The sequence below is a fragment of the Alosa alosa genome, chromosome 4 (genome assembly GCF_017589495.1).
Source record: "Alosa alosa isolate M-15738 ecotype Scorff River chromosome 4, AALO_Geno_1.1, whole genome shotgun sequence".
NCBI lineage: Eukaryota > Metazoa > Chordata > Actinopteri > Clupeiformes > Clupeidae > Alosa > Alosa alosa.
The window spans coordinates 15871676-15895713 of NC_063192.1; the positions used below are offsets into that span (position 1 = coordinate 15871676).

The 24038-nt window shown below is 41.3% G+C and overlaps 2 protein-coding genes across 4 annotated transcripts; one reads left to right on the top strand and one right to left on the bottom strand.

Moving 5' to 3' along the window:
• The first annotated feature begins 276 nt into the window (after positions 1 to 276).
• LOC125293190 (zinc finger and SCAN domain-containing protein 2-like) lies at positions 277 to 11360 on the top strand. Its single transcript, XM_048240934.1, has 10 exons — positions 277 to 373; positions 480 to 564; positions 780 to 897; positions 2001 to 2180; positions 3692 to 3762; positions 4371 to 4428; positions 4590 to 4695; positions 5592 to 5662; positions 6889 to 7060; positions 9812 to 11360. Exons 3-10 carry the CDS (start codon positions 802 to 804, stop codon positions 10468 to 10470), a joined length of 1413 nt encoding a protein of 470 aa, XP_048096891.1. The 5' UTR covers positions 277 to 373; positions 480 to 564; positions 780 to 801; the 3' UTR covers positions 10471 to 11360.
• A 954-nt stretch (positions 11361 to 12314) lies between these two features.
• On the bottom strand, positions 12315 to 18505 carry LOC125293191 (patr class I histocompatibility antigen, A-5 alpha chain-like). 3 transcript variants are annotated; one of them, XM_048240938.1, is made up of 6 exons: positions 18372 to 18505; positions 15146 to 15406; positions 14756 to 15034; positions 14064 to 14351; positions 13727 to 13834; positions 12315 to 13283 (listed from the first exon to the last, which is right to left on the bottom strand). In XM_048240938.1, the coding sequence occupies exons 2-6, from the start codon at positions 15330 to 15332 to the stop codon at positions 13198 to 13200; spliced, it is 948 nt and encodes a 315-aa protein (XP_048096895.1). In that variant the 5' UTR covers positions 15333 to 15406; positions 18372 to 18505; the 3' UTR covers positions 12315 to 13197. The 3 variants fall into 3 exon arrangements, with proteins under 3 accessions (XP_048096895.1, XP_048096892.1, XP_048096894.1); XM_048240935.1 differs by lacking the exon at positions 18372 to 18505 and adding an exon at positions 16805 to 17052; XM_048240937.1 differs by lacking the exon at positions 18372 to 18505 and adding an exon at positions 16805 to 17052 and having other exon boundaries at positions 12315 to 13325.
• Between the last annotated feature and the right edge of the window lie 5533 nt (positions 18506 to 24038).

The following is a 24038-nucleotide window of genomic DNA, read 5'->3' on the forward strand; positions in this document are numbered from 1 at the left end:
TGATTGTTAAAAGTGGAAACAGCAAATAGTCAGACCATTGGGCTTTACTTGGATAAAGGGCACGACATGGCATTTTGAAAATAATTGAAAGAAGCTATATTATTTTTTAGATATCCCTGTCTATGCTCAAGCCGAGTTTTCAGTTCTTCTACATGCGGTTCACCCCCGAAACAGTAGGTGGCAATAAGGCATCAAATCGGAATTACCAAAATAAACAGAAGAAGACGGATTCGCGAATGGCGGCCATATTGGAATTTTCTTTACTGTCGCTAGTTTCACACTACTATTCTCAGTTTGACAGCACAGACGGGCTCTGACAGTAGCCTACCTGTATGCTGTCTGGTCCTACCACTCTGGTAGTAGCGGCACTTAGGTAGTTAGAGGTGCAAGCTTGTCTATGTCAAATGCCTAGTATCATAAAAGAGGTTCAAGATACTTAATCACTATTATTATTCCTGCCAAACTTGATGCAAAACTAGGAAGACATAACGCCAAAGACTGCTGCTACCTACCTGACGACTCGACACGGAGGGGAGACGGCACAAAGGTGCATGAAGTTTCCAGGTAAGAGCAGTAGACCGAGAGACACTACTGAGTTGGTACAATTGCCAAATGCTGGTCCCATAGACAGCTGGTTCGCATGTTTTTCTGATCGAAATGTCTAAATGTAAACAACTTTATGAGGCGATCTCCTCCCCCTGACGCTTAATCAAATTTGTGATATGCTCAACGCGAGTGTTTCTATTACATGTCGTTTTCTCTTGTCTTGGTGTGTGTAGCAGGCCTATACATATTGTGAAGATGGACGATATCAATCAGCAGAATATGGACATGAGGCACAAACAAGCCTGCATCAATCTGGAAAGGGCCACTCAATTTATCACACAAGCATTAGAGGTATGAAACAAGCCTGGGCATACTTTTTTTCATGCTTTACTGACATAATATCTTTTCTGTAACTCATCTGACCTAGCCTGAACAAAAATAACTGCATTAGCCTATCCTGACCGGTCAATCAAAAGACAGAATCGTGTAATTCACGCATTAGGACTGACCATGTCAGACTATGCGATTAACCAATTTGTTCTTGGTAGCCCTAATTCGTTCATTCTTGGTGCGTTTCGGTCGGGAGATTCCTTCATGCAAGATCATGTTGCTAATACGCGTTGCGTGTCATCATAGTGTCAGTGTCAACACGGGAGTCGTTGGAGATTCCCCAAACCATAGACTGTAGTTCTACAGTATACAGTCTATGCCCCAAACATTGAGAATGTGGCAGACAATACATCGCTGGTAGACCTAGTTGAATGTCACATTAGTGAATAGGCCTATGTCACATAAGTTCCTGCTTGGCCTTGATCCCGACCTTTCTTACTCAGACACAGCAAAATTGGACTGAAATCGTGTAATCTGACCAAGCCAATATAATCAGTAGGCTATCCTAGTTCATTAGGCTATCACTGGCGATAAACCCATGCCTGGTCATTGGCCACATTCGTTTTCTGCCCTGCCCTGTCACTGCAAGCGCCTCATGCACATCCTTAGTACATCCATGTGGATCTTTGTTTTAGTATCTTTAGTATCTTTTACTGTTCATTTTAGTCATGTGGATTTATTTTTTTTATCATTCTGTTTATGTTGTTGTGTGTGGTGTCTTAAGCTACTGGGATCTTGAATTTCCCTTTGGGGATCAGTATATCTATCTATCCATCCATCCATCTAGTTGCACCCTAATAGGCATAGACTGTAATCATTGGACCAGTCTGAAACAACAAGGCATAGCCACAAACTTATGCTGCTGCTTGCTGAATTTGAATTCTCCTCTGGCTTTAGGCTCAACATCTTGTCTTGTTTAGTAGTATAGCAAGCCTTAGCTCAAACTTTATGGAGCACAGAAGCACCTGATTGCATGTTCTGTGTCTGTATATTAACATGTGTGGGGTGTGTGTGTGTGTGTGTGTTTGATTTACGTTATGATGTTTGGTGTTGGTATTTATCAGCATGAAGTAGGTCGAAACCGGGAGTTTTGCATGTTGATTCGTCGCCTGGAGGAGAGGAAGGTGGAGACTGAGAGGAGCCTGACGGAGCATGTGCAGTCAAACAGACAGCTGACGCTGAAGATTGAAGAACTACAGAAACTCCTGGAGGAAAAAGACAACTCACTCACACTAGCCCACCAGGTGTGTATGTGTTACTCACATATGGAAAATATCTCACTTATACAGGGCAACTACACACTGCGCTCACATTCACATACACTAAGGGCCCGTCCCATTTCTCCCCCCTTAAAACTTCCACTTGGTTTTGATTGCCCTCAACATTAAAGCCCCCTCAACCATTTTTGACACTGAAAAAATCCCCTCGGCACACCAACATCCCAAATATTAAAATGAAAGGTACCATAGTCTAAACTTTCTTATATTCAAGACTCCAACAAACCCAGGTCCCTTACAATCATCTTTATGCAAGACCCTTTAAGTAAAATAAACACAGGGAGAAGTATATGTATGGACCCTTTCAAGAGAGTTCCATTATCAGCATCATAGTTGGCCCCACAAGACTTCCTTTTTAACATTCCATATGTTATCTTAATGCAGAGGAAGTAGATTGGGGCCCAAATAGAACGTTCAAGCATTGTTTTTGTTTTTATTGTTGAAAGGGTCTATATCTGAGAGTATGAAACAAAAGAGCAATGGGATAATATGCTTACAGTTATGTCCATAACATAAATGAAGACACCGGTTTTGAAAAGGTAGTCCTGTAGTCTTTCAGCTATTAAAAAGGAGGGCACTTTGTCTGAGTATCAAATCATCCACTGTTTCAAGTAGAAGTTAACATTACCCATGAATCTTAACAACTAGCTTTGTTACTAGTTGTGCTATTACTAAGAGTTTAATTTCATTACATTGACAGCATATTACCAACAGCACAGCCATATGCTCAGTGAGACCAGTACAATATAAACAATTCTTTAATAGAAGCTTATGTTTTTGTACCCTGGAAATCCAGAGTTCTTGCGAGAGCACAATGGAATTGTCTCTGCGAGACACTCTGGCAATGAGCAATGATGCACGTTACTTTTACCCCAACATTCCGGGGAACCAGCTAAACTGATGAAGACAGCGTTGCAACGTTGGAGGACCGTACACCTTGGTCGTAGTGTTATCCGATTGCGTCGAAGTCCAAAATCATTCGGAGTAAACATGGTCTAGTGTTATCCAATTGCGTGCAGTGAGATTTTTAAATGCATGCTTGTTGCCGCCCCTCGAGTGAAAGTGAAATTAGATCTTTTTCCATGGCACACCTGACGATCTCTCACGGCACAATAGTTCCAAAACCATGGGTTCCAAAACCAAGGCCTGTGAAATATTTCTGTTCAAATCCTATGTCCTCATATTATTTTCAGCCCTTGAAATTACTTTATCCTTACAGGCTGACCCCTGTCACATTGTCTGGTAAGCAATGTTAGGGCATTAATATAATGAAAAGTGTTATTCATAGGCAGCCCAAACTTTGTAGGGTGGGAAATGCTTACAAAAACAAGTTTATACTACTTAATATAATTCTTTTTGCACTTTTTCCCAGTGCCCAAACATGGCCTCCAAGATAAGGCATTTCTAAGGGTGTAACATTAGGAGAGATAGAGAGAGAGAGAGATTATTATTATGTGTGTGTATGTGTGTTTATACAGACTGTGGCTCTGCTGGAAAATGAACTGAAGGACCTGTATCAACAGTTCCAGACCCAAGAGAGTACACATCGGTATTTTTCCCTCCCCCCAAAACTGTTGACCTGTATTCACAAAGTATTTTAATTTAAAGGTGCTCTAAGCGATGCCACACGTTTTTTAAGCTAAAACATTTTATGTCACTTACTGCAAACATCACCTAACCAACCGCTAGCTGTCTGTGTCCTGAATACACTGTAAAAAAACGCAATCTCTGTGGACAGCCCAGGCAACAAAAACAACCTGGGCAAACCTAGCCCATAAAAAACATAACAAACTGTTCCAGCAAATCACAGATGAGGTGCGTGTTTAGGAGTTTCAATTGTACGGGAGGGAGAAGGAGGAAGTAGCAAGCTAGCTCTTTGTTTTGTTTGAAAGTCAACAGAAGTGACGTTACCCAGCATCGCTTAGAGCAATATTACATGAGAGCGACTTTGGTAGCAGATATCGCCATGATGGTGATTTGAGGCCTTGTGTAGCGGAATCACAGCCATGGCGATATTTGCTACAAAAGTCACAATCACCACAAGTGCCATATTGCTTATTTACAAAAGTTCTCAAAGACATCAAATTGTGTTTTTCTATTGTGGTTTTTGTTTGTTCAAACTCTGTTGTTTGAACTTCTGACCTCTTACCCCTTTAGGACATTTCAGAAAGTGAATGAATGTCTGCAGGACTGGGAGAGCCACCTCAAAGTTGAGGTACACACACATGTAGATATGTCACACACATGTTTGGACATGTCACACACATGTTTGGAGTCTTAGGCTTTCACATGTAGATATTTCATACATGTTTGGACACAGAGTCTGATAAGCTTTTCTGGTGTTCAAGAGAAGTTCAAGACTTGTTTGACCCTCAGAGCTCGCTGGACTTTTCTGACTCAGAGAGGCTGGAGAGTCCCGTGGTGGAGATTAAAGAGGAAGCAGCAGCTGAGAATGATGGCTGTGGAGAGTACCGTCAGCCTGGTAAGGACTGACGGCTAAAGGAAAAGAGTTACACACACACAAACACACACGCATGTAACAAATCTCTGCTATTTCAACAAAGGGTCAGCTAAAGGAAAAAGACATAAGTATGGGCCAAGTAGCACTCTTATGAATAATAAGTGGTCTATATTATAAAAAAGATTATGATTGGTTGAGTCATATCAGTCTGTGTGTTGCTTCACAACCATTCTGCTATACAGTATGGTTTTGAAGATCTACATTGCTTGGTGGAAGAATGAATCTTCTCTAACATGCAGTGGGGTTTACACAATTACTCCTTAATTGACATGAAATACATGTGTACTGTGCTGAAATGATCCCTAAAGACTTCTTTAGAGATCAGTAGATGAAAGCCCCATCAGATAAAAACATCTTCCAATTGACTAAGGCTCCGTCCACACGGAGACGCTTTTTGGGTTAAACGTACAGGTTTTGCATCGTCTTGGCCGATCGTCCAAACGAATCCTGTAAACGCACTGCCCGAAACCGCACTTTTTTTGAAACCTTGTCCCAGGGTGGAAAAATCTGAAACCGTAGCCCTTGCGAGTTTGTTTGGACGGTGAAACCGCATACTTGCGTATTGATGATGTTATCGCCACACCTCAGCTGCCCTGGACTTGACACACTTATAGTATTGCCTAACAATACTAGTTTTCATACATGACATTACCTATGATTACACTCAGTAGGATAAATATCACAACTGTGCTGCGCAGCGCCAATAGCTTATCATGACTTGGTAGATTTAACGTACATAAATGTAAACCTTCCCTTGTCCCTTTGACAAGAAGCAATACTTTTTCCAGGAGAAATTTAATAACTGCCCCACAAAGTTGCCCCATGTATTATCAGCCTGTTTTTTTCTGTTCCTATAGCTGAGGAAACTCACTCCAGAACAGAATACAGCATCTGTACAGATATCGATATGAAGACGGAACTTATCCAGGTACAGTGTTTGGATTCTGATTTTTGTGATGCAGTTGACTGTACAGTAAGAAAACTGTTTCAAAAAACATTTAATCAGATAAGCTAATACTTATAAATCTGTAAAACCACATATCTAATAGTTAATTAATAATAATATGAATATATGAGCTCACAGCTCTGCAAACTCCTTGCAAGTGCACATGGGCACCTTTTTGCATATAGAAACATTTTCAAATTGTGCACAACGCTATGCAGAAACATCATCACGCTACTAAATTGTCCATATTGTGATATGAGAATTTCTTATCAAGAATGATCAACATATACAATATGCAATATCTCTCTCTTTATTTACATTAAGATTTATTCATTTAGCAGACGCTTTTAACATACATTTTTTTACATACACTTGACTTTCATAAAGTCAATTATATAACAAGGGCCCAGAGCAACTCTGGGCCCAAATGCCTTGCTCAAGGGAGGGCACAACAGCTCAACAGTGGAAGCCGGGTATTGAACCCACAACTTTTTAGGCTACTGCATGCTAGCCCAGCTCATTTGCCACTATGCTACCACCACCCTATACAGTATGTACACATCAAAAGTTGATACAATGGCATCCGTGACTTGAACCCTGCTTAAACCACATTTTGAATTTGTTTCAATTTTTTCTGATAGGAAAAGGTAGCTTGGGTGAACCCGATGAACCAGTTAGCAGATTTGAACGTCTGTAAAGAATTCAAGGGTATAGGTTTTAATAGGCATATGTTCCTTACCAATATTTTGTTGGGTTGTTGTGTGTCTGCCAAAACTACGCCCTTGAAAGGATCCCGTTGAGACCTGTTTCTGAACTTCCCCTTGTACCACTTCCAGGGCCAAATTTTAAATTTGCAAACAGGTTGGTCTGGGTTTACACAGAATGCCATGCGTCATGTTTGTGCCCATCAATGAACATGCAAGACATTACTTGACATTTTCATGTAGTAGATTATTATTGTACAAAAATGTCACTAATATGAGTTTGTGGGATTTTTTTTGCAAATATGATGTGGGATTTTATATGTAAAATTGATGTCCAATAGGAACACTCATATAAGGAGGCGTAGTTGTCACCCTTCTCTCCATTTGATACTGCTTAACCAGACTATGAACCCACATTACCACAAAAGATGTTGCATAGTCATGAAAAGTTGTCTAAAAATGTCCTAGTTGCCAGAGTTTTCTCCCTTGACCAATGTGTTTCAGGATGAGCAAAAGAAATCAAACAGAAATCCAGTCGTGTCCCCTGAAACGCACCTGTCCAGTACAGAACCTGTGTCTCTGGCCCAGTTTAAGGAAGTGTCAGTGGTGCTGGTGGACTGCTCTTGGAGGCAGGAACAGCGTGGAACGGATGCAGAGGACAAAAGCGATGACCAGCGTAAGACTTCATCATCATGAAATGTGGCATGTGGAAAAATGGAATAGATATGAATAGGTGGATACCTCAGTGGAGTCTAGAACGCACGTCAACGTGCCACATTGCTGAGGGCAACAATGAGCGCTAAATGACTGGACGCCAATGAAAAAGCAGGTGTCTCTGATTGCCGGCAGGTGTTGCATATAGTCAATAAGATGTTGCTCTTATCAATATGGTGGTCACATTGACATATTCCTCCTAATAGGCTCTATGCACGACTCCATTTTGGATTCACTTGTACTGGCATATCAACTTCCTGTTTATGTTAAAACATTGGCAAATATGGCTTTTTTCTATAATCATTGTCTTCAGGACCTTGTCTCATGGTAATGTACTGACTTTGTGAAAATGTTGTGTGCTACTCCCATCAGCAAACAGGAAAAAGGTTTAAAATGTTCTTAACCTTAATCAAGCAACTGTTACTGAACTGGTTAGATAACTTTAGCTTTATTGGTCAATTAGAAATAGCCTATTATATTAAAACTGACAGGCTAGTAATCTGTCATTTTCTGTCAGCCTACTGTGTACAGTGTAAACAGGAAGTTAATTGCCCAGTAGGAAGCAAATCCAAAATGGAGTCCTGCATAGAGTACATAGAGCCGGGCAATGCGGTATCTACGTTTCTATATCTGTGGTCTTAGGATAGGTTAGGTCACATGGTAGGGAAAGTACTGACTGACAGGTGGGGATTCAGTGATGTCACTACCTGTCCTCTCAATCGGCACACAATTAGTTAAGGCCTGTTGGAGGAGCATGGCCGATGTTCTCCCCTTTTTGTTTGTATCCACATGAACTATGGCATTAGTACAACCTTCTGTGTTGGATTGTGTTTGGATTTAACACCACTTAAAGGAATACAAACTTGAACTTAAAACCACCAAAGACTTGCTTCGGGCTTGCGCTGGCCCAGCTTAAGAGGAGCACTGGGCAGGGAGTGCAAGCACGCCACAAGTAACAGGTATGTTGACCGCTCTCTGAGACTCCTGCCAAGCTGACACACACGTATGCATTCACACAAGGACCTACAACAAAGTTGTGCACCACACGTAGAACTAGTGTGTAGGGAACAGTTAGGTTCTGTCCACGTTTGTGTTTTATGTGTTGTATGTTGCTGAAGGCTTTATTTTAGCTAACCCCTAGACCATGAAGAGTTATTGGCCTTCCCGCTTCATAACAAATGTGACTGAGGGTTTCATATGGATCCTACAGATCATTTGCATTGCTGTTGAATCCTGCATCGTGTTGCCTTATTAATTAAGCTTGGTTGTCCATAGGCCGCAGTGGGAAATCCCCAAACAATAGGACAAGTGCTGTGTAGAGCCAACTTGGTTCCTTGTTCTGGGCAGTGGTGTCTTGGGAGGTAGATGAGTCATTGGAGCCTGGCTCCTCCTGACCTTCTCAAAGTGTCCTTGAGCTAGACACTGAACCTCAAACTGCTCCTGAATTGCAGGTTGGCACCTTGCATGGCAGCCTACACCATTGGTGTATACGTGTGTGTGAATGGGTGAAATGTGAGGCATGAAATTGTAACATGCACTGAGTGAATAAAGCACTCTCTTTCTCTCTCTTTCACCATTCTTGCTACCACTGTCTTTCCTTGATGAATTTACAGGCCCCTGTAAGTTGTTACTGTAGACTGCCTGCAGAAAGCATTCCTTCAGTATTGTTTGCTTGTTTGAAATTGCAGTGGCAATAGACTAGTTTCCATATTATTTGTCCTTAATGGTCCAGCATCCAGAGGTTGCACACAGTGGGGGCTACACAGTGGTGGCTGAAAGTTACTATTTAAATTCATGTAGCATAAATGCTCACCTTGCAGTGGCAGTGCAACAGCCTTTGGGTGGTGCATGGGCAGAATTTGCTTCAGTGGCTGAATTCCAAAGTGAGCCCTGATGACTAAGGACTAAAGACTCACAGACTTAATTGATCTCAGGTGCTAAGTGAGTGAGTGTGTGAGGCCACATGGGCTCAGATACTGTAGGTATAAATGGGATTGGGACAGAACTTCACGAAATCACATGTACCTTGGCGATGTTTAATAACAAAGATGTTGCTGACACTTGCACCATGCACGTGTATCGTGCTGTTGTTTACCTTTGTAATTTCCAGATTTCCCTATGGTCTCCGCGGTACACGTCACAATGCCTTGAACTTTGGGTAATTCCCTTTGGTGAAGTCTGCTCTGATGCAGACTCACGGAAAGGGCTCGGTATGTGTGTACTCTAACCCTCACGCCCTGCGACATTAGGACAGCCCTAAGCCCTTACAAATTTCGCGAGAACGCACAGCAGAGTCTTTGAATCCGGACTTTGGGATTGGGTCAGTGTCCATACCTAAGGTGTGGATGAAAAGGTCATGTGTTTGGCTTAACTGCAAAAGAGCATGGTGCCCTCAAGTGTGGTGAGAAATGAATGAAGCAGAATGAGCCAATTGAAGCAGAGTCGGCTGACATTTCTCACCATACCTGAGTGCACCATGCTCTTTTGGTCCAAGTCAAATTAATACCATACAACGATGCAACAGCAATGCACACGTGGCTCAAGATGGCCACAACACGCACCACAGACTGTCCCCGGGATCCATAAAGGCACTCCTTCACAGTACAGCTTTTACAGTCACTGTAATCACATCACACAACAGTACGCATGGTACAACCATCATGAAGTGTAAAGAAAGATGTGTATACCTGTGTGTGTCCTTCTGGTTAAACAGGAAAAGGGACATCCAACTCCTCAACTTCACCACCCTCCGGGACACCGGATATCCGCAGTGTCCAGCAGACGTCCCCCTCCTCCATCTCTCCCACCACCGAGACTGAGGAGAGGTTCGAACACGTCTCTGACGTGTGTAAGAAAACATTTCTGCACAGCCCAACGCTTGGGACGCACCGGCACGTGAACATGGCAGGGATGCCTTACACCTACTCCCTATGTGGCGAGAACTTCACCGTACGTACCGAACTTCTGGACCATGTGCGCCTCCACTCTGGGGAGAAGCAGTACCTGTGCACCACCTGTGGCAAAACCTTCACCACTGAGGTAAACCTCAAGAGACACCAGTGGACTCACACGGGGAAGAGTCCGCACACCTGTGGCCAGTGCAACAAGAGCTTCACAAGACGACTGACCCTTCTGGAACACCTGCGCGTCCACACCGGGGAGAAGCCGCACCAGTGCGCCACGTGTGGGAAAAGGTTCGCTGCCTATAAAAACCTCCGGACACATCAGTGGACTCACACAGGATGGAGTCCGCACACCTGCGCGCAGTGTGGGAAGGGTTTCCCACGGCGCGATCGCCTCGAGGACCATCAGCGCTCTCACTCTCACTCCAGGGAGTTTTCAACACCACAACAGAGCAAAGGCAGTACGTAGACTGTCTAAAACAAACAAAAAGGGTCATGTTCCCAGCTGGAAGAGCAATGTTACAATGCAATGCAATGCAATGCAATACCAGAGGTGCATTCAAATTTGGAAACATAGGCGAACGTTTGCCAACGGGTTTCTGCTTGCCTTGAGTTTTTGGCAAACGTGTTCGCCACAAACGCTTGCCACTGTTTGCCTAATTTGAATGCGCCTCAACCACAAAACACATCAGGAATTTGTCATAACGTTTAAAGAGGATACAATAACCCAAAAATTTTAAAATATACATGTGTTTATTTCATTATATATTCACATCACAAAGCAACAGTGCAATCAATTTTGCACAGAGTAGGCTAATGTGAAGTGTCTCAGCACCTCATAACGAACTTGCCGAAAGAAATAGGACATTGTAACACAATGACACAATTTGGGAGACGCAGTGTAAGACACCCTGGTAAAGCTACTCCACACCAGGGGGAAACCAGAAAGTTCCAACTTTCTGGTGGAAATCTGACCATAAAATGGTATATAATTGTATACAGTGGAGGTGCCCATTGTCATAAATTGTACAGAAACATGAAAAACCTGAAGGGGATAATTCATGTCGCAGCTTTTTGAGCAATGTTGCTGGGCCACTACATAACCATTTCCATGTGTTCTGATTGGATGAAAATTTGCCTACTGATGATTAAAGTTCCCCTGCAACATTGCACAAAAAGTTGCTTAAGAGGATATAAAAAAATTGCTCCGGTACAAAAATACATTGGATGAGGTTATAAAGGCAAAGGGAGGACAAACATACAGAACATGTCATAGAGAGGGATGCTAATGTTTGCACTGGCACAATTTCTACGATTTGTAAAAAACTGACCATGCAATAAATATTGTGTTAACAATGATATATTTCTTTACTTGTTTTACACCTTTTGTCATTTTCGAATCGAGGGGTGCAACCCTTTGCACTCAGCTGTAGCATAGTTATACAGTATATCCCTGGCCCTATGTAACCTGCTGCTTAAAGTTTGGACCTACGTGTATTTCAGGGGGTACTTAAGTGCATACTGTATTTGATTGATCATCTGAGTAAGAACACATTAATAGAAATGGAAAGGTAACCTCAAATAAAAGTACAAATAAAGTGCAGCGCTGGTATAGTTTACATCAGTGTTTCTTAACTGGTGGGTCGCGGAACCGTTCTGGGTGGGTCGCGGAGCTATCAGATCTAATATTGACCATTTATTTTGATAGACTATTCATATGTCATTCGTTGCCATGGACATATACAATGTGTATGTGACAGGTCATGTTAGATATAATTTTAGCGGTAAATGCAAGTACAACCATGAATATTTGAAGTAGACTATGGATTCACTTAGGTTGAGGACAAAATGGGACAGAAATCCCAGTGTGTGGTGTGCAGTGAATTGCTGGCACACAAGAGCATGAAACTATCAAAACTAAAATGCCACATGGAAACAAAGCACCTATAGTATATCAAACTGTATATCAAACAAAAACCTGCCGAGTAGCATACTTTGAAAGGCAATATCCGGAGTTGAGGACTTCACAAATGCAATGCCAAGCATCAGCATGTTCCAAACAAGTACAGGCACTTTGCTTGTCTTACCACGTAGCTCACTGTATCAGTTGGCTTGAATGCTAAAATATATGGGTCGTGACTTTAAAGGTGCTCTAAGTGATGTTGGGTAACGTCGCTTCTGTTGACATTCAAACAAAACCGAGAGCTAGCTCACTCCTCCTCCCCTCTCCCTCCTGTGCAATTGAAACTCTCCTAAACGCACATCTCGTCGGTGATTGGTTGGAACAGTTTGTTATGTTTTTATGATCCAAGCTGAACCAAGTTGTTTTTGTTGTCATTTTTGGAGCCTGGGCTGTCCACAGAGGCTGCATTTTTTACAGTGCAGGGCACAGCCAGCTAGCGGATGGTGAGGTGATATTTGCTGTATGTGACAAAAAAGGTTTTTACCTTAGAAACCGCGTAACATTGCTTAGAGCACCTTTAATGCACATGGGAAATTGTGGGTTCCAAGGACAGACCAGTTAAGAACCACTGGTTTAGATAGCGAGCAGCTTCAATGTTTGACAGTTTGTCAGTGATCATACTGGGGAGCACCAGCAGTATTGAAAAGGTTAGATAAAGCTACACTGCAGTGTCACTGTCTTCTCAGACTTGGTGTAGATATAGCCACTTGGATTGACAAAGCTTCTTCTATAATGGTGTGTTAAACGAGTTATGTTGATATCAGATTTATATACCAACCTTATAGCAGCTTGAGTGAATACACACATGCACACACACGGTGGTACAGTGTTTAGTGTTGCCACCTTCTAAGCGCTTGACCTCGGTGTGATTCCACTGAACCACTACAGGGTTCCTCAGTATGCTGCTTGGGATAAAGGCATCTCATACTGACCCGTTCTTTTTACCCCTGAATCAGTTGGACCGTCAAACTTAAGAAATGGATTAAATTTTCATCTGATTTCTCGTAGAGTTTGAGCAGGCTCACAGCGCCTGATTAGAAGATGTCATAATCAATGGGTTAGCGCTGGTCTGATCCAGTTGGATATCTGGCATATGAATTTATTTCTCAGCTGTCTTGCAGAGCACTGTGAGGTCGGCATTTCCAAAATGCAGTATGATAACAGGAGTCGTAAGTGACTGAAATGAGTAGCGTGAGCCTATATATTATACACATACTGGCGCATAAAGTATCTTTAAAATAAATGTGACTCTTGTCTCAGACTCCTGAAAAGAGTTCTTTCATCTTCCCCTTCCTTCTGCTCCTTCCTCTGTTCTCCATCTGAAATCAGAGATGCTCACAGCTGATTTAGTCACAAATCAGCTGTGAGCTGAAAAACCTGAGTTCATGCTTGTATTTTTTTATTAACAGAATTCAATTCATTATTAGCATAATTAAATTTCAATGTATAGGGTAGTTCAAAATAATATTGATTTTGTTCACAGACAATAAAACAGTGATTAATAATTGTAATGCACCTTTAGGCTTGAATGTATAGCTTTGGTAATAACAAAACAAAACCATCACCTACAATGTAACAAAAAGGATGAATGGATTCTTTTAGTCATGAAGAAACTGTTGTCTTACTAATAGTCATCTGCACTGTGTGGGTCTTAGCCAGTTTCAAGGCAGGTCATTTCTATTTGCCTTGCTCTCACAGTGTAAACAAAACCAAAAAAGGATGTGAGGGAGTTTACAGTATGAGTTCTTGATTGATAACCTACCTTTACATTTTCGTCTACAAATGAGTAGGGCGATGATGGATCCAATCAGACATGCAAGCAACACCACCACTATCACAATATATTTTCCGCCTGGAAAAGGCTCATAATCTAGGATAATAAAATCAGAAAATGTCACAAAGTGCATTTCCTGAACTAGGACAAAAATAGGAGAAAAAATATAAATCTAAAACTAAATAACCGTATTAGTTTAGGGCCCTGGTGCATGGCCACCTGAGAAATGGTTGGTCCAAGTTCAAATCCCAAACCTGATGTTACGATGTTAACTAAATCTCACTTGCTTTAGTTAAATCTGACGGGGTCTGATGAAAATCATTACCTAAAGGTATGTCCAGCTTATTGTCTAGGCCTAGGTGTTCAGCTGTGCAGGTGTAACGGTGCTGCTGCAGTTCCTCTGCGCTGACCTCCAGGCTCTTCCTCATCTGGTACGTCTCATCACCATTAGGTAGCAGCTCCCCCCCAGTTATCTGGTGATCAGACACAGACTGGCCGTCTCTGAGCAGGGTCAGGTTGATGTGACGGGGGTAGAAACCAGTGGCCAAACAGGTGATTTTGGCCCCTCCAGTGTCTGGGAGTGCCTTTTGGAAGAGCCTGACTCTGGGTTTGACTGATCACATGATACATTACGGAACGTGAGTAACAGAATTGAATGATACAATTTCACTTCAAGGGGGTGGTATGACACCATTATAGTAAAGAACAACAGCAGTTAAAAGCCTGCTAACATGCCCTTACATTGTCTTGTCAATATTTCATGCTGTAAACGGCTTTTCTTACATTTGAGTGTGGTGTTTAGTTCTGTCCAGAAGAAACACATAGTAACCACATAGTAGCCTGGATGGCTAGTTGGAGTGTCCTGTGTATTCATTAATCTCTCTTCCACATGACCGTATACACTCAAAGGGAATTTAAGGTCCATACTAAAATTAGTTGCTTACAAAATTGTATACTAAATAAGTGGCAATGTGTAATGTTGCTTTAATCATGTGGCTTCTCAATACATCACATTACCTTTTCTCCTCACACGTCTTTTGTTCTGCTCAAGAAATGTATGAAGTGCATTGATGCAGATAGGCTGGTAAAAGTCTGCAATGACCCATTTGAAACTCTCCGACTGGAGGGTGTCCCAGGCTCCCGGCCATTTGAATTCAGTCTGAAGGGTCTGGTCAGGAATGCTGAGGTACTTTTCATCTCCACTGTCTCCATTGAAAGACTCCTTACTCACCATTCTCCCTGGTCTGTTCCTGGCTTGTAAATCACAGCCAAATATTCGCTGGTGAAACTGCACCCCTATGGAGGTAGTCAGGAAACATACAAACAATACAGGCAACAATTACTCCAACACATCCAGTGCACCCTTGAATATTTAATATCACAACAATACTTAGTCAGTTTGTTTACCATGTGTGCTATTATAGTGATGCATCAGTTTATGTGTTCTAACGCTCATGTGCTCATGCATCATAGTAAATACTGTGAAGGCATTTTTCTGGTCACTGGGCTCAAGTATTTCCTCATTCATGGGTCCTCTTGAGAGAAGCTTTTGTTCTTTGGAGGAATAGTACCCAACCTGAATGTCATCCAGCATAAGCACAGCACTGAATTCATGAAAAGGCGTGTGCCCTTTGATATATGTGGCAAAGGCCAACAATGAATGAGCACCTGTCAAAACAAAGATTTAATAAGTAATTGAAGCAATCCTTTATACATCTATGACAAAACATATGAATAGTTCACACCCTGATTAGGGGTAGACTGAGTAGAGTTGGGACATGTGTACAGTTGATACACCTTATCTTACGTGTGCAGCAATCCCAAGTTGTGATTTTTGCTATGCTTATGTGTATTAGTGTCCTCTTTTATCATGGACAATTTTAAAAACACAGGCTTCTCTGATATTGCCAAAAATATTGGCAAACGGGTTTTTTTTTTTTTTTTTTTAAGTAAAATTTTCACTTCACCATGTACCTTCCACATAGAATAACTCATTACCCTTATGTGACTACTAAACGTACCTGGTATCATTACAAACATTATGTTGTGATTTATAAACATTCATGACATTGTGTCATGTAAGGTCACTGCAAAATGTAGAGAAATGTGTGAGGTGGTCAGCGGGGTACAGTTGAGACACAATGTATTGTTAGCTCTAGTTATTACTTGAACATTGCATTGTCCCATGTAGGCTACTGTTCGCCATATCTGTTCACGTGTCAAATATTTTGTTCCTGTTTTATTAATGTCAACCAACACTAATTTAAATTAAATGAATGAATTTAAATAAAAACACTTTGCCCAATTGTTATTTTTTATTTATTACATTTTGCAATGAACAGTTAGTTAACTATACTTATTTAAAAATGGGTGTCTCTAGGTAGGCCTGTCTCAACTACTCCATATGGGTACAGACACAGTCGAGACAAAAATGCACCTTATGTTTATGAGCTAATTATGGAAAATATAAACTACTTCTGGTTATTTTTATTGATAATATCCTAGTCTACAAGCTAAGGAAATGGCATGTGGAATTTCATGTGGAAAACCACTTATTTTCAGTATTTATTTTTTGTTTGATTTTGTGTGATGAGCAAAAAGTATCAACTGCCTACCTGCGAAAGCTTATTTTGAAATGACCTTTTTTGCTGTATTAACGAACTATATTTTACTCAGACATTTAGCCTACATCAAAGCGATACAACAACTTAACAACCTTAGTGTTTATAGGCGTAGATGCCAATCAAAACGTAGGCAATTTCATCCAACATCACATCATTACTTTGTAGGCTACAGGCGAGGCGAGGCGAGGCTACGTTGACTCGTCTGCTGTGCTCTGCTTTTGCAAAAATTGTCCAGCCAACTGTTTTTCACATCTGTAACAGCTGACTTTACGGCTGTCCACACATACAGTAAACGTGAGTTTGTTTGCGGATCATCTGACTGCTTGAACAGATCAAACTCACATAATGAGTCCTACTTTTGATTGTCACCTCTAGCCGGTCACTGAAATGCGCAAAATAACTGACTAGGCATAGCTACATAATTAGAAAAAAGATGTCTTACCATAGACAGTAGCATTAAGAATGCAGAAAATACACAAAACGCCAACAATGTGTAGGCTTATCTTTGGCATTCTGACTTTACATCAGCTGACTACAAGGTTATCCATTCGCTTGTTGACGCTGTCATGAACAATAAGTTCCGGTGTTGCACCAAATTCTGTGACCTGTCGAATTTTGTGACTCTAGAGGGCGCTGTTTTATTAGAGTCTATGAATGTACTGAGCTGTACTGACACACTGATGAGGCAATTCTGTTATGTGTATAATTCTTCTAATAAACTTTGTACATTTTTGAAACATGGAACATTGACTGGGTGTGGGTGTATTATTCTAGAGTAGAGCTAAAGCCTACCCCTCACCACTCCTGTGAACAGATGGACTTCAGCAGGACAGGTCACATATTTTGATAGGCTACTGTCAAATTATGTCACTGTAACTGCAGAAAAAAATGCCGTGGAGGTCACTAACTGCCTCCTTAAGTTTGTATATCAGTTTGAGGTGCCAAAAAGTAAATTAACGGACAATGACAAGGAGTTTGTCAATAATGTAAATAAAGTGTTTGCTGATGTCAATGACAATGTACAACATCAGTCCATTTCTGCAGAGTTATAGTGGGGTAATAGTAAATATAGTGGGCTACTGTCAAACATAATTTGACAGTAGGCTTATCATCATATGTGACCTGTCCAGCTGAAGTCCACCTCTTCGCTGGAGTGGTGGGGTAGGCTTTAGCTGTACTCTATAGAGATCGTATAGAGAGGAAGATACACATGCAGGCCTGTGGAGTAATACACTCACACCCAGACAATGTTCCATGTTTCAAAAATGTACAAAGTTTATTAGAAGAATTATACACATAACAGAATTGCCTCATCAGTGTGTCAGTACAGCTCAGTACATTCATAGACTCCAATAAAACAGCGCCCTCTAGAGTCACAAAATTCGACAGGTCACAGAATTTGGTGCAACACCGGGTGACGTAATAATCACGTTCCGAACAGCTGTTAATTTCTAGGTGAACGTCTCTTAGAATCTTATAACACTGTCTAAACACGTATGGAAAAGGGAGAATTTAAGTCGTCAGTGCGAAATAGATAGCCTATATTTTACACTTTATATGGGAGAAGATGGAATATGTATCTAGTGAAATACAATTAGCCCTGACTCTTTCATTATAAGGTTTTATTGAGCGCTACGCAGCACGTCAAACTTGTAGCCTATTTTACCGTCTGTGACCAATATAAGCTAGCCTACTTGGGATTGTCTGAAGCTAACTATCTGAAGCTAGGAAAACACTGAAATAGCCTTGGCTACTGTCATGTTGGATATTGAGTTTCGTTATAAATGTATCTTAAAGATAGGCTACAAATCGGTTAGCTAAATATGCCAACCTGTTCGTAGGCTACTAGGCACTGTTCATGTTCCTCGTCCACATTAGTCTCTTCACACCCGTTATAACGTAGGCTAAGCTACATTTCCGGGTGGCTACAGTACTCAGTTGGCTTCAGATAATCACAAAGTGCCTTTATGTCGCTTATGGGAAGGAAGACAATAACAATGTTGTCCTACCTCATAACGAAGTTCGGCCTTCTGCATTTTATCTCAAAACACAGAGACTAAACGTCTCATCTTTGCAGTATACTAGTAATGGCAAATGTGGTGTTCAGCTGGTTACATTTGCGTCAGCAAAAAAAGTTGGGGAAGCGTTGATTTTGCAAGGTGCTGGTCTAGTTATTTCACACTGGAGAAGTTGGACTACAGCAAAACTATCTTAGGAAGAAATCTTTGTTCATATTGTGTTGTACATAAACTCAATCACTATAGGTATCAGACGCTCTAGTATTGTGATAAAGTGCAAGAAATGTTAACCTGGGTAGACTATTGCATTCAGGGCCAACACAGGTGGAGTAGTACAGTATGCAAGTTTCTCAACATCAACTAATAAATACGCGTACTGTTTTTAAATTAATTAGTAGGCCCACATGCATATAGTTTACTAATCCCCAGTATGTAGTGCAAGTCAGCATTTGTAGAAAAAAAATTATTGTTTGCATTGCATTACAACACTCGGCCAAGTACATAGGCTAGATATGAATTCTAAAGGGTCAGGTGAGGAAGTTCCGGTCTGTGCAAATGCTGCTAAATGTAAGGCGCTAGTTAAGTGTGCTTGCAAAGCAGCACACTTATTGTTCTTCTTAAGTTTTATTATTATTAAGTGTGCTTGCAAAGCAGCACACTTATTGTTCTTCTTAAGTTTTATTAAGTGTGCTTGCCAAGCAGCACACTTATTGTTCTTAAGTTTTATTATTATTTTTCCCTTCTCCCTAATTTTTTGTCAGCCCTAGCGCCTAGGCCCTTTGAGACAGAGACACCGTTCCAACTTTAAAACGTCCGGTCAGTACCGGTGTAAGTTGGTCGCGAAGATGACCTCAGGTGGGCGTGCCGTTCGTCCGCCATATTGGATTGAACAGAAAGCGAAACTAAATTTTCACAGGTCACAAATTTGGTCCGAACGCCACGAAACTTGACGTACATTATCCTTGGACCAAGCCTCACAAATGTTAGCGGAAGGATTTTGATTTTCGAAAGCGCTTGCCCGTCACAGCCAAAACGAAATCGGCGGCGAAGTCTCAAACAGGAAGTCGTCCATATCTCAGGAACACTGTCACATATCGATACCAAATTTTGTATATGAACTGGGGACTCCAGTGTGAGGGTGCATAGGCAAAAAAAAAAAGAAATATTCCAAAAGTTTCCATCATTTGGCAAACTACCCCCAGGTATTAGGTAACTCATACCATTCACCTTCTATCACAATGCCTTCCATGTATGCACAATGTCTCAGAGAGCAGACAGAATGTCTCCAGGGAACATTGCCCAATCATGAAATCCTTGCTCTGCCATGGGATAGTATTGACTTACAAACTGAAATAGTAAGGAGATCAGTAGCTATATATAGCTTACATAATAGAGTTGTTTTCACATTGACGGTATTCAAATTACATTTTTCATTATTGTTACATATCATGATGGGAGTGTATTATTAAAAATGTTACAAGTATGCAAATGCATATGTTTACGGGCATTTAGGTTTTACTGTGTTGTTTTGTTGTAAAGACATGCAAGGCATTCTGGGCCGTAATGAACAGTGGTCGGCAGCACTCCATAGGCTACGTATTAATATGAACAGGTGTTTCTGTAAACCTAGGGATAATAAACAGCTATCTCTGTTACAAAAAACGAGCTGGTAATCGCCATTGAAGAGGGTACTATGATAAAAAGATTGTTTTCCTAAAAGCATGGAGTTGACGAAAAGAATAAACAATCAATGTCACGTTAATGTTAAATAGCCTAGAACTATCTGAACGCTTAGGTGGCAACGTTGTATTACATTTCACTAGTGTAGCCTACTTGAAATAATGTGTGAGATTCCCAAGTAAGGAAGGTGCAAATATTATGTAATTTATCATGGGAAATGATTGGAAATGTTATTTCTTGTTTATTCTAATTGCAAACCACACACATCCATTCGAATCACACGCATAACATTTAATACTGAAAGACTATCATTTCGTTTATTTGATGTTGCCTTAGCAACACAGCCTTCAGAGCAAAGATTCTAGAACAGGGCGTCAGAGAGACACGTTTTGAGTTTGTGGCCAAGAACCTAAAATATCGGTTTCCATGTGCTGGATGGTGTGCGTCCTTTATGAAAGTAAGTGTTTTATACAGTTAACGTTACAGACATAATGAGTCATGTTGTAGTGGTCAACATAAATGTGCCCCTTCTGTTATTAGAATGCTAAGCGGAGAAGCATGCTAAGCAGAGATTTAGTATCATTAATTTCTTGTGTGGCTAGCTATAGGGAGGAGGAGATGTAGTGCTATGTTGCTAATTGGGATTTATGTTGTTTAGCCGTGAATGCCATGGTCATTTGATATGAGATGCTTGCACTCGTGAACTTCGTCCACGTGTAACTTTAGGACTGCTATTTTTTTTTTACTAACAGTAATTCACGCGAAGCACTTTAGCCCTAAAAGTAGCACCCACGCCTGTGACGGCTTAAAAAGAAGTGGCAAGGACTCCTAACGCGATGTTTTGAAATGCGCCTACTATTGTCTACAGGAGCTTCCAATCGCTGAGGGAACTTGCATTGTAGGCATAACTAAGGGATGCAATAGCACCACCAACAACCAAAACTAGCCTACTCATTGTCAACATGTACATGAAATGTAACGTTTCATGTGAATCAAATTAAAATGTTTTGCAAACGTAGGCATAGGCGCATGGTGACAGATTAATTTAATGCTGCTGTGTGTATCACGGGAAGCGTGAATGAAGTGGCCACTTCTTAGTGGGACCCACTGTATGGAAGTGGGCTAAGTAAAATAGAGATGTTTTAAGATAAGGTTAATCAGAATTCTACGATATGCCCGCTTGACAACGGCAGAGATAGAACTGGCCTTTGGCCATAGCAACCATCCATTTAGAACGACTGGCCTTCATAGCAACCAAAGATCTGAGCTGTGTTGCAATGTGAGGCAAAGTATAGAAAGGTGATGAAACATACAGAGACAGGTCAAGAAATATAGTGCAATGTAGACAGTAGTATACAGTTGATTTACAGACGGTGGTTTAGAGTAATATGAAGTATTCCTTTATTCTGAGATAGGCTACATCAATAGGCTCTCAAAACAACCCCAGGCTCACAAAACAATCCCAAACAGACATAAGGTCCTTATAGAGCAAATCTATATAGATTATTTGTGAAATAAACCAGTAAAACATAATTTGTGGGATGGAATATATAACATTCACACTCATAGCTCATATATTTTTTTAAATAAATCAGTGAAAAAGTATCCTGACAAACAAGCAGCTTTTTAATGCCTTGGTCATATTTCATAATTTCTGTTGTACTGTAGGTTACCTGATAGCCCAGTTTGAGGCGCAAGACGCATCATTTCACTGCTGTCATTTCAATCACTGCTGTCATTTTATTTTATTGATTTGATCTCAGTCATAGAAGCTAAATTCGAAGGCAGGCCAAAGGTAAAATCCAACAAATCGTGATTCGACCCATAAGCCAATAGTTGAATAGCCCTCTCCTAGAGCTTTTGAGATATTGCCACTGCTCCAACATTGAAAGGCACTGTTACAATGCCTGGATCAAGCCAGGTTCAGCATAGCGTATGCCACTGTCCGCTCACGTTGCTGACCGGACCAGGGCAAGCACACTTTCGCAGTTCCCGCCGGAAATGCAGTCTAGTTTAAAGTTTAAGTAGCCACCTAGACTCTTTAATATTCTCTTTTCTCTCAAATTTGACCCAGAGCATAGGCTTAATATTTTTAGACTGTCACATGATAACCATTGGTTTTGTAAACCTTCTTGGATAGCCTAATACTTGAACTTGAATTGAACAAATTCGACCCTAATACTAGTGTAGAGTTTTGGAGTGGACAGGTTATTGAACTGGGTCCTAGAAAATTAGATTCAACTTTATTGTCATTGTGCAGAGTACAAGAAGTACAAGAAGTAAAAAGACAATGAAAAGCAGTTTGCGTCTAACCAGAAGTGCAAATCTGTTGTTCATACATGAACTCTAGAATTCTGCATTTTGGCGACACTTTTTTTAGTGACTGCCTGTGACAGTTGTGGGAAAATGACAATTGTAGACTAACTCATTTACATAATTTTATAGCCATGCATATAAACTTAAAAAGTAAGGAAATTTAGGTTTGGTAGATTATTTCTCTGTGGTAACAATTCTTTTTGGCAATACATCTTATACCGTTGGAAAGCCTGTTCTCTTTTAAATGGTGCCCCATTTGTACGGAACATGCACTTGTGGGATGAGCAGCAGAGCTGAATATGTGGGTTGCGCCCATGAAAAATTTGCCAAATCTTCTCTGCCAATGCCAAACAGCTTATTCCGCCATTGACTCGTTTGATGGATTGGATGATTGAAGTTTGAAGAAAAAAGACATCTTGGGAATTTAACAATTTATTAATTTCACAAACAGGAGCCTCAGTAGCGTGTGGAAGAACCATACACAGCCACAACAGCCTGACACCTCCTTCTCCTGCTGGTCACCAGCCTGTTCACACACTGCTGTGGGATGGCATCCCATCCCAGTTTCTTGGTACCCTGGAAATCCAGAGTTCTCGCAAGAGCACAATGGAATTGTCTCTGCGAGACACTCTGGCAAAGAGCAATGATGCACGTTACTTTTACCCCAACATTCCGGGAAACCAGCTAAACTGATGAAGACAGCGCTGCAACGTTGGAGGACAGTACACATTGGTCGTAGTGTTATCCGATTGCATCGAAGTCCGAAATAATTCAGAGTAAACATGGTCTAGTGTTATCCAATTGCGTGCAGTGAGATTTTTAAATGCATGCTTGTTGCCGCCCCTCGAGTTGGGCCATTACATTGTTCTTTGCCAGACCCTTAATCTTTCTAGATTATCAGGGTCTGGATTTTCTAGGCTAGTTTCTTGGTGTTTTTTGCCCCCAACGTTGTCTTTAAGGCAGCGCTGCCTGGAAGGCACTATGGTTAGGCATGGGTTAAGGTTAGGTTTAGGATTAGGTGCCTTTAAGTCAGCGGTGGCAGCACTGCCTGGAAGACAACGTTGGGGGCATAAAACACCATCGAGCCCCATCCCATGAGTCCACAATCTGGACTCATCACTGAACATAATATTCCTCCACATGTTCAGGTTCCAGTGCACGTGTTGCCGCCACCAGTGCAAACGGGCCTGATGGTGAAGGGCAATCATGGCAAGACTCCTGGCTGCCCTATGAGACCGGAGATTGGCTGCATGCAGTCTGTTCCGGATTGTCTGGGCAGAGAGTTGTCAGCCATATTGTCCTGCAAACCTTGACTGAAAATCTGTAGAAGACAGATTTGGCCTTCAGTTTGGAGATGGTACTAGGGCTCACTCCAAATAATTCCGCAACTTGGTTTTGTGAAACACCAGCTTCCTATCGCAAGGGCCATATCCAGATCAGTCAAACGTGGCATGCTGACTCTTGGAGCAGACACTTACTAACAATAGCTGTACTTACAGTAGTAGGGCCCATGCATGCTCACAGGTGCTGCCAATCAGGTGCCAATCAAGCACTTGATTGGCAGCACCTGTGGGTACCAGAAGCTCAAAACAAGTGTGAAATAGCAACAGCAAAATAACCTGTTTGGCAATGGCAGAGAAGATTTGGCAAATTTTTCATGGG

Bases quoted from the DNA above. Each gene is read 5' to 3' on its own strand.
- LOC125293190 (XM_048240934.1), top strand. From the start codon at position 802: ATGGACGATATCAATCAGCAGAATATGGACATGAGGCACAAACAAGCC. The intron at 2,181-3,691 runs GTGTGTATGTGT...GTGTTTATACAG, and splicing joins CACTCACACTAGCCCACCAG to ACTGTGGCTCTGCTGGAAAA. The intron at 4,429-4,589 runs GTACACACACAT...TTTGACCCTCAG, and splicing joins AGAGCCACCTCAAAGTTGAG to AGCTCGCTGGACTTTTCTGA.
- LOC125293191 (XM_048240935.1), bottom strand. From the start codon at position 16,874: ATGCCAAAGATAAGCCTACACATTGTTGGCGTTTTGTGTATTTTCTGC. The intron at 15,035-15,145 runs GTAAACAAACTG...CTACCTCCATAG, and splicing joins TCACTATAATAGCACACATG to GGGTGCAGTTTCACCAGCGA. The intron at 13,835-14,063 runs GTAATGATTTTC...TTATTATCCTAG, and splicing joins TAAGCTGGACATACCTTTAG to ATTATGAGCCTTTTCCAGGC.